The sequence below is a fragment of the Aedes aegypti genome, chromosome 1 (assembly GCF_002204515.2).
Source record: "Aedes aegypti strain LVP_AGWG chromosome 1, AaegL5.0 Primary Assembly, whole genome shotgun sequence".
NCBI classification, from domain to species: Eukaryota; Metazoa; Arthropoda; class Insecta; order Diptera; family Culicidae; genus Aedes; species Aedes aegypti.
Window position 1 is genome coordinate 81,567,314 of NC_035107.1, and position 10,054 is coordinate 81,577,367.

Here is a 10,054-nt window from a genome sequence, read left to right on the forward strand (position 1 = left end):
TGGCATTGGGGTTCATTGTGAGGGGCCGAGATTCGTACGTCTACGATTTCGAGACTAAACGGATTTCGGTCCCCCACTGTATCCATTTTCTTTACATGATGGCCATGGATAACAACCATCACAACCATCACAACCATCCACACTTATCCGGGCTTTGGACCGGACTCTGGTTCTCAATAGTTTCATGTTCATACGGACAAGTTACTACAGGGATCCGTCATAGCGTCAGCGGTGTTAAAATTGTCGTTACTTACCTAAATCATGGATTCTGAAACCGAATATAATGGCCAAACTCTTACAAGTCATTTACTTTTTGAGTTATTTTAAAATTGAAAACATCTCGAACCTTGGAATACGCCTAAAGATAGGCAAGTTTCTAAGGAAATTTTACATTCCTAACAGTAATTCGTTAAAGTTGCCTAATTGAACATTCTTTTGGAATTTTTGACTACGGAATCGTTTTTGGCGATGCCATTTTTAGCAAGAATGACATTTTCCTTGCTCATATCGTTTGCACAACTTATGTGAGAATCTTCGGTAGTATCATCCTTAACAATTGAAATCGTTGTTTCAAAAAGTTGTTAAATTTACGCATGAAGTAAATGCAATTTTCGCAATCATCTTAATTTTCATTAGCTCATGAATATAAGAAAAAGAAGCGCAATTCATGCTTTGGAAATGTTTCATCAATAAATGATGACACGAACTTTTTACGAGATGAGTCATTCCGATTATCATTGATCAGAATACGGATTACGGTACCGAATCCGAATTACGGTATTTATGCCCAAGTAACCACTAGCCCGCTAATTCGCCTTTTTAGGCTTATAGGCCTGATATACGGCAAATGTATGGCTTGTCAGCTCTGTAATAGCCCTATATTAGCATGGAGGGCGAATTAAAGTGCTATTAGGTTACTTGGGTGTATCCATACCTTGAAATTATAGTAATGGGAAAATCTTGTTGAGCTCCTACGCTGGGTGGGACGAAATCCGGTTTTTGAATTCCGTACGACGTTGGTCTTGAATAATTTAACCCTATCGTTCCATATCCACAGCAAGAAATTTGTTCAATTCCGAGACAATTCTAACCTGTCCTATAATAGAAAAATCCCCTATACTTCACATATAGATATGCTTTGAAATTCGGTTGTTGTACCCATTTAGTCATTCAATTGTTGGCGGTTTTTACTATGTGAGATTTACAAATGTGTAGTAAACTTGATATCTAATCGATCGATTTGTCCATTTATCAGTAGCGTTCAAAAGATTTTATAACAATGGCCTGCGGCTCATTAGTTTATAACCGGTTTAGCTGTGCGTACAACAGCTGTGCGAAATGTGGCCCGCATGGCTCGTTCCGCTGGTTCTGTTGAGCAATGGAACACTTCCGGTGGGGAAGTTTAATCCTCAAAGTGGAAACAGCAGCCGGGAGTCACAAAATGTGGAACATCACAGTATCGACGAAGTGCTGCTGCTGAATCGTCACTTTGTAGACTTTCTTGCAGGCATCGATGACCAAGCAGCAGAAGATTCGGCCGAACCACAATGTGCGATGATAATGCGGCAACTAGCCTTGGCCTACATGGACCGGGAGCGTCTCGGATTGGAATGTGAGTATCGAATTGGTGGAAAGTGTGGATCATGAACTTCATGAAATCACCTCCCAACAGGGTTTGATTCATGGGGAAAGATTCCTTCGGGGATGTATCATCTAAATGGATATGCACTGGGAAACGTCGATCAATGCAGGGATATCGCCGAAATACGGATGCAGCACTGTACTTTCGTAGGAGCGTTTCCAAGTGATCTGGAACTACTGATTTCCGGATTATGTGTTCCACAATCGTGTGGACCAGATTTTGTGCAGATGTTGTACGGAGCTTTCTTGAGCACGCAGAGTGTCGCGTTGGTGCCGATGATTAAGCAGGAACTACTTTGCATCAGAGATGAGGAAATTCAGTATGATGGAGCGTTTATAACTGCAATGTACGTATTCTATCGATCGCTCAAAGTTTTATCGATAGCAATTCTAACCCGCTTATTGGTCTATTCTTTCAGTGCGGTATGCTCCATAATCGGACTTTGTGTAGTCGGCAGTACGCTGTATGAGTTTATTGCAGAGACACTACAGCGTGACATCAATACGTTGTACAGTTCGTTTTCCTTGCTGGGGAACGTTCGAAGTATTTTGCATCTGGTTCCACGAACTAAGGGTTCTGAAATGATCGAGTGTGCGCATGGCATCCGGGCCTTGTCCATGATCTGGATTATTGTAGTTCACGTCCACGAGTTTCTGCTCGTTTTTATGTGGAAGAACAATCCTACGTTGTGGAAATACCTCGGGACGTTTGTACCTTCAGTTTTTCAGTTCACGGGCTATCTTGCGGTAGATACATTTCTAGTACTCAGTGGAATGTTGACAGCGATGAGTATGCTGCGAGAGTTGGACAAAAAAAGGAAAGATCAACCCGTTGAAGTTGTATTTCCATCGCTATATCCGAGTCACAGCTCCATTCGCCGCCATGATACTGTTTGTCGTATCATTCGCAGGATACATGGGCGAAGGCGTACTATGGAAGGTCCATATGGACGGTTTCAAGCAGTCTTGCGTAACAAACTGGTGGGCTGCTCTACTTCACGTTCAGAACTACGTTTGCTAAAAACGATATGGTGAGTTGACTGCTTGTATTACATAAGATCTTGAAACTTAATTCAATCAAACTTTTCAGTGTTTGATATGGACTTGGTATCTTTCCGTGGATATGCAGCTGTATATCATTGCCCGGCCCTTATCTATCCATTGTGGAAATACGGAAAGCGAGTTCTAATCGTCATCGCAGGTCTCGCTGTACTTTCGATGGCTTGCGTTTTGGCCACATTCCTGTACAATGGATTCCGGCTGAGCGTATTTGTTCCCGTCATTGACATTCGGAGGTACGCCCTAACGTACTATTCGACACATGCACGCATGGCCGTTTGGTTGTGGGGTCTTGGCTTCGGATATATCCTTCACAGAACAAGGGAAACCGGAGTGAACTTATCGAAACGTCATTGGACGGCTGGCTGGGCGACTTGTTTCACTCTGCTTGGGCTGATCCTTTTCTCCCATTACCAGATCTACACTACCGATGTTGCGGAATTTTCCCACGTGATAGATGCCTTTTATGAACCATTGTCCCGGTCGGTTTTCAGCCTATGCGTGATGTGGATAATTTTAGCATGTGTGAACGGCAAAGGTGGTCTTTTGGATGAGTTTCTTGGAGCGCCCGCTTGGCAACCGCTATCTCGGCTATCGTTTACCATGTATCTCCTTCACGTTTTGCTACTGATGATGGCCTCGGTGGCACCGGATAAAACGGGTAGCTATTTCAGTGTGATGAATTTATTCTACTGGATCTGGGGAACGATTGGACTGACGACCAGTGTAACACTGCTGTGGAGCGCCGTATTTGAGCTGCCATTTGTGACGCTTTCCAAGTTACTTCTCAGGAATTGATATCCATCAATGTAGAATCAAGAAAGTAGTTAAATTTTGTAAAAGTGATTTTCTCGTTTTGATGGTAATATAAAACGTACGTAAATATATGTGTATTTTTGAATCTTACACAGCTTTGAAATTGTTAGACAAGGTCAACATTATGACACAGATAAAATAAAACAAAGTGTAATGCAGTTATAGAAATAATTGAAGCAATTGTCAACAATATATTACTTATTTTCGAGGTAACGGAAGTAAGAAGCTCAGAAAGACCATTCCCCTTGGTGTATCAAGTACCACCCTCGAGTCAGTAGAACGACTTATTTCGATTTTTTTTCACCCCGGTTCATAAAATATGCGCATTATACTCTTTATCTGGATACGTGGAAGACTATAGTTTAACGTTGTCGCTTCACGCGTGGAGATAGAGTGCCCTGCGGTCAACTCTACTTCCTTCATCGATTCGCTACAGACCGCTAGAGTGATGTCATCGGAGAAGCCAACATTCTTCAGTCTCAGTATGTCATCGTACATCGTATTCCATAACATCGGGCCCAGGTTCGAACCTTGAGTTTCTCCCGTAGCAATTTGAATGCCCCTCATCCCAGCTTGTGCTGTTGAACACATTCTTCACATCGAACGTGACAAACGCGCTGTAACTCCGTTTATGCTCGATTGCCACCTCAGCTGTCTGGACGACAGACTGGTTAGCGTCCGGAATGAATTTAACTTTTCGAATTCAAACTGGTTGTTGGACAGTCCATCTGCACCTATCGTATGCGATACTAACCTGTTGAGGTTTGACCTCTCCACCAACTTGCCCGTCGTGTCTATAGATATCAATCTTAAATTATTCCACTGAGCTCAGCAAAATAAATCGCCGAGAACCAAAGAGTTGAGAATTCAATAATTTTCAATACCGGATCTCGGTACTTATTTTACCAAGTTTTCGGTAATCCAAATGTTTCACCGAGATCTCGGCAAACTTTACCGAGATTCGGTGAACTTTTACCGAGATCTCCGTAAAAAATTGCAGAGGTTTGGCATAATACTTGCCAAGATATCAGCTGTTGGGTTCTCGGTGAATCCGTTTACCGAAGTCGATTTCCGAATTTAAGTGTGTATTAGACAGACAAGATCATGCACCGACGGGTCGGGAGCGTCTTAGAGAATCCCCTACAGAATATCAAATGCCTCAGGGTCAACACGCTCACCTTAATTTACCGCGGACAGAGAATCTTTACACTACAAATTTAGGAAAACCCACAAGCACTTCACTACCACACTCTAACTTTATTTCCTTCAACAGGCTGTAGGTCTGATTACTTCTTCTGCCTTCTACTTCGCTTCACTTCCTTCCCTCTTTCTTATTCGTTAATCTGACCTGTTCACTATTCAGGGCCGCTTTTTCTGCCAGCTACACCACCTGTCCACTTCTTCCTTGCGACCTGCTAACGGCCGTCGGCGTTCTCCTGCCGCTCTCGAATGCTTCGCCCACGTCCTCCTCAGGTTGGCTTGGGGGACCTCGGATGTAGCCTTTTTATTTATTTAGTTAATAAAATCTAAACAGTTAACACTGAATCAACAATTTCCTAAGCATCCGACGTTCGAAGATTCCAAATGCTTGCAGGTCCGCCTCGAGCATCGTCCACTTTTCATGTCTGTAGAGGACTACCGGTCTTATGAGCGCTTTGTACATGGTGGTACATTTGGTGCGGGTGAATTTTTTTGTGCAAAGCTTCTTGTAGAGACCATAGTAGGCCCGACCTGGCCCGACATCTACTGATGATGCGCCTCGCGTCATTCACGGCCTACGTTATTATCAACCGTCAGGAAGGATCCATGGTAGACGAACTGCTACCTAGGCAGGCTACCTTTGTCTTGAACGCATTCAACACTAGTTCAACTTATGCTGCCTTGCGTTTCAGGCGGGTGTACACAGGTCTGCCACCTTTCAAATGTTCGGCCGACAAAGTCCATATCGTTCGCGGAAGTAAACAAGTTGACTGAATCTCGTGAAAATTGTACCCCGCCTTCTAAGCCCGGCTCTCCACATAACATTTTCTAGCGCGATATTGAACAACAGGGACGAAGTTCCACCACCATGTCGTAGTCCAAGGGGGATTCGAACGAATCGGAATGTTCGCCTGAAATCTTCACACAATTTTGCACACCGTCCATCGTTGCTCTTATTAGTCATGTGAGCTTCCCGGTAAAGCTGTTCTCGGTCCATGAATTTCCATAGCTTTACGCGGACGATACAGTCGTATGCCACTTGAATCGACAAAAACGTGATGCTTTGGAATCTGGTTCTTGAAACATTTGATAAATGTTCCAACTAAAGTTTCTTCATTTTTGGTGTTAGTTTTGAAAAATAAATGAAAGTAAATGTAAATTAACGGCAAGAACTTTATTTGGTTTATATAAAGATAAAATTTGATCATCATTAATATTAGACACACCCTGAATTGAAATATAATTAAGGTAGTAGAATGTTAGCGATAGGGTCTAGAGAAATTGAACTACTCAGATATTGAGCTCAACCTAAAGTTGTGTTTAATGCTTTTAGTGGCCACATTCGGCAAACTGGACCTCCTAATCGCTAAAGCGAGTCAAGGTATATTGTTAGAGGTCATCCTCCGGTGTTGAAATTGAATAAATCGGTTGAGCGTCGTGAATTCACGAGTGAAGCCTGATTTGCTACTGAAAAGGAATCGCTAAAGAAATCTCTCGCCGATTCCTTGCAGAAATTTTCTATAGCGACTCCCATTTGAACTGACATTTCTTTTCAACTGCGTACTGCGATCAGGAATAAGCGCATTCTTGATCGATTCCTTGCAGAAATTTTCCATGCATCAAGATAGGCCGAGAAATTACTTGTCAGCAGCGAATCAGGCTTGAAACAGGAATTCCTCCTTCGAAGACAAAAGTGACTAGTGCCGGTTAAACCGTTTGTCACCGGTTTTGGGTATTTTACCCTATGATACAACTCTGAGCACATGAGGGGCGGAAATTTTGTCTTACAGACTGAGAATAGTACTGTTCGGGTTTATTTGAACATATGTATAACTCAATTATTAAATACAATATTGTATATATTTTTTCTATCTTTACTAACGAGAATTTTGGCCTTGTGCTCGTTCAACTCGGGACCAACGGCTTTGCTTCGCTTCCGAAAGAAGTCGTCACTATAACTTTTACGTCATAAGTGACTATTTTGGGGTTGGGATTCGATTTCAGGTAATTGTTCCAGGTTATAACCACTTACCATGTCCGTAACTATTTGCATAAAATTAGTTGAATCGATTTAAAGCTCAAAATAAAAATAGTCAGGTCTACCACAAAATTCAACTGAATTTAAAATGTAACATGCATAACACAAATTACACATACAAGTGGGAGGATCGAAATGGGCAATGGAATAACGATTGGATGGATTGAAAGGAGGTGAATGAAGGCTGGGAATGGGAAGAGAGGTAAAGATTTGGGCATGCCACGAGGAAAATGCTACGAGGAAAACCCCGTGAAAGTCATTCAGTTTGCGACAACAAGTGACCCCATATCAGTGTGCGCCCCTCCCAATACCAGCCGTGAGTGAGTTCAGAGTCCTCCCAGTGAACCACGTATCGTAATAAGATATTGAATATTTTTCGTGAAACAGTCAAAGAGGAATCCCTCTCTGACCTACACCCACACTTTCCAGAAAGATAGCGGAAAAATCGACCATCGGAACACTCACCAACAAAAAGTGAATATTACCCTGTTAAACTTCCTTCACACGAGTACACGACACACAACCTGCGTGATATTATTATTAACAAATACTACTTGTTAATATTCCAAAATTTATTACTTATACTTATTGTCACGGTACAAGTTTTGAACTTAAAGCTAAAAGGTAAGGTACCGTGGGGTAAGTGGATACAGAAAAATCAATAGTCAACTTCATTGTTGTGTACAGCTAACGTGAATAATGTAATTCAACTTTTTTCTATGGATAACAAATGAGGAACTCATATTCTTCAAATCGTCATTTATTTCGATTTTCTTGATTTGTATGTATTGAGTATAAGGAACTTAAAATTTGCTCCAAATGATCCACTTGCCCCACCATGGTGGGGTAAGTGGATCATCAATAAAAAAATCTGTTCTCAAAACAAATGTGGTTAATTATGTATAGTACGAATGATATTACTCTCGTTATTGTTATTAGTGCTAGTAATGTTACATTTTAATTCTTTAAAATAAAAAAAAATCTTTATTTTATCAAAATATAATGAAAAAAATTTATACATTAGTTCACACTAATTCGAACAAAAAAGAACATTGTAGATAGAATTATTTAGAGAAAATTTATCCATTTATACACACAAGTTATACAGAAGTATTGTAGGATTATTCCCAACGATGTTTTATAAAACACTCGTAGTTTAAAAAATATTTGTTACATTTACTTATGTATAACTTATAAATAACTGAAATCCTTTTATTCTAATTATGAATTTATTTGTATCATGTGTCTAGAACAATTTTTATGGTCAAATAAGGTAAGATTATATGCTTTCAATTGGAATATTAGTATATTTTGCTCTTTTGCAACTCAGCTTAGATAAACCACGAAAAGTTTCATTTGATTTTTAAAAATTATTATTATTTTTTTTATTTGTTTATACCAGAAAGTTTAAAAAACCATTTAGGTGGATTAATTTAAATTTTCTTTGGTCAATTTGACAAATTAAGCTGGGAATGAATAAAGTTAATGAAAAAACAACATTTGCGAACATTAAAACTTATTAAAATTTTCGTATGGCCAGTCTGTCAACAAATAATAATAATACTTGATCCACTTACCCCACCCATTTAAAGTAGGGGTAAGTGTATCAATGTACAATATATGCTGTATTTATTTATAAAACTCACATATTTTTCATTGTGATTCATTCAATTAGAACTGATATGCTCACCATGTGTTGAAAAAACTAATAGTTTTTCGATTTAAGACAAAGACACAATGGGTTTTTTGATTGATGGGAAACAATTTTCAAATTAATTAATTTTTGAAGCTAACAAGTTTGCTTGTGTTAGTGTACGTGTAGTACCAGTTTTACAATAGTATCAGTGTGGGCGTAAGAATATAACCTAAACGAAGCAATGCTGTGAAAACATTCAACATATTCAAGTATTTATGGTTAATATTGACGAATGATCCACTTACCCCACTGATACACTTCCCCACTGTACCTTATCTCATATGCTACCACCCTACTGGTGCACCGGTTACTCTATCGATTGATTAGTTGCTGTCAATTAGTTAATTACTGTCGCTAGGATAATGAGAGAGAGCAGAGAGAGAAAAAAGAGTATCTATTCATCTAACACTGTAACAAATCCTTCAATGGAAACTTCCCCTCAATTTCCATCCTTAAGAGATTAATCATTTTCATGAACTTTGTCCTCACAAGGGGTTTGGCAACTTGATTTTCAGAAGGAACATATTTCAATATTATTTTCTTATTCTGAATTTGTTCACTGTATAAACATGTATTTTACATCGATATGTTTAGTGCGTTGATGATCGCGGGGCTCTTCTGCAATTTTGATACACGGTATATTGTCTTCAAACATTGTGAATGGAGTTGCTAGAATTCCAACCTCACACAACATTTTGGACAACCAAATTCCTTCCTTGGATGCTGCGCACAGTGACACCAGCTCTGCTTCGGTTGATGATAAACTGACCAGTTGTTGTCGCTTTGTGTTCCACGACACGAGGTGGCCGTACACGGTAAAGGCATTTCCAGATACCGATCGTCTTTTCTTCTTCGTCATTGACGAAGTCGGCGTCCGCGTATCCCGCCAGTGGTGCCTCGGTGTCCATCCTTCGGTAAACCAGGCATAGGTTGCGGGTTCCTTTCAAATATCTTAGAAATTCGCTTAAGTCCGGTCCAGTGGGTGTCATCAGGGTTACTCTGAAAACGACTAAAAAGACTGACCGCAAACGTAATGTTCGGTCTGCTCATTAATGTTAAATATTGAAGACAACCCAGCAAGGCCTTAAAAGGCGCGCTAGTCTGTTGTCCACTTGGTTTCTTCCATTTCGTTCCAGCATCGATCGGCGTGGAAACAGGATTGCAATCTGGCATCCTGAATTTATCTAGGATCTTTGAAATATACCGTTCTTGGGACATCCATCCCGATTCCAGATCACGTCGGATATCTAGGCCAAGAAAGTTACGAACTTCCCCTAAATCCTTCATTTTGAATCGTTTGGGAAGATTGTCTTTGACCCACGTAATTTCTTTAATATTTTTTTCCAAAGATGAGAACATCATCTACATATAGAATGATGTACAGTCCTCGTCTTTCAGATACATACAGACACGTATCAGAATCAAGTTTCTTAAATCCCATTTCAGTGATAATTTCATTGAATCTCAAATTCCATGCTCTGCTGGACTGCTTAAGACCATAGCTTTTATTTAATCTGCAGGTCTTTATGTTGCCCGTCCATATCTGCAGGCAATCTCATGTAGACTTCATCTTGTAACAGTCCATTCAAGAAAGCTGTTTTAAC

The 10,054-nt window shown here is 40.1% G+C and overlaps 1 protein-coding gene across 1 annotated transcript; it reads left to right on the top strand.

Moving 5' to 3' along the window:
* Positions 1-1,002: 1,002 nt before the first annotated feature.
* LOC5571321 (nose resistant to fluoxetine protein 6) lies at positions 1,003-3,687 on the top strand. The gene is made up of 4 exons (XM_001653558.2): positions 1,003-1,612; positions 1,673-1,988; positions 2,061-2,672; positions 2,732-3,687. Exons 1-4 carry the CDS (start codon positions 1,339-1,341, stop codon positions 2,736-2,738), a joined length of 1,209 nt encoding a protein of 402 aa, XP_001653608.2. The 5' UTR covers positions 1,003-1,338; the 3' UTR covers positions 2,739-3,687.
* Positions 3,688-10,054: the final 6,367 nt, after the last annotated feature.

Excerpts from the sequence above, each read along its gene's own strand:
- LOC5571321 (XM_001653558.2), top strand. The coding sequence starts at position 1,339 with ATGTGGCCCGCATGGCTCGTTCCGCTGGTTCTGTTGAGCAATGGAACA. Across the intron at positions 1,613-1,672 it reads GGAGCGTCTCGGATTGGAAT|GGTTTGATTCATGGGGAAAG; the intron begins GTGAGTATCGAA and ends ACCTCCCAACAG. Across the intron at positions 1,989-2,060 it reads GGAGCGTTTATAACTGCAAT|TGCGGTATGCTCCATAATCG; the intron begins GTACGTATTCTA and ends CTATTCTTTCAG.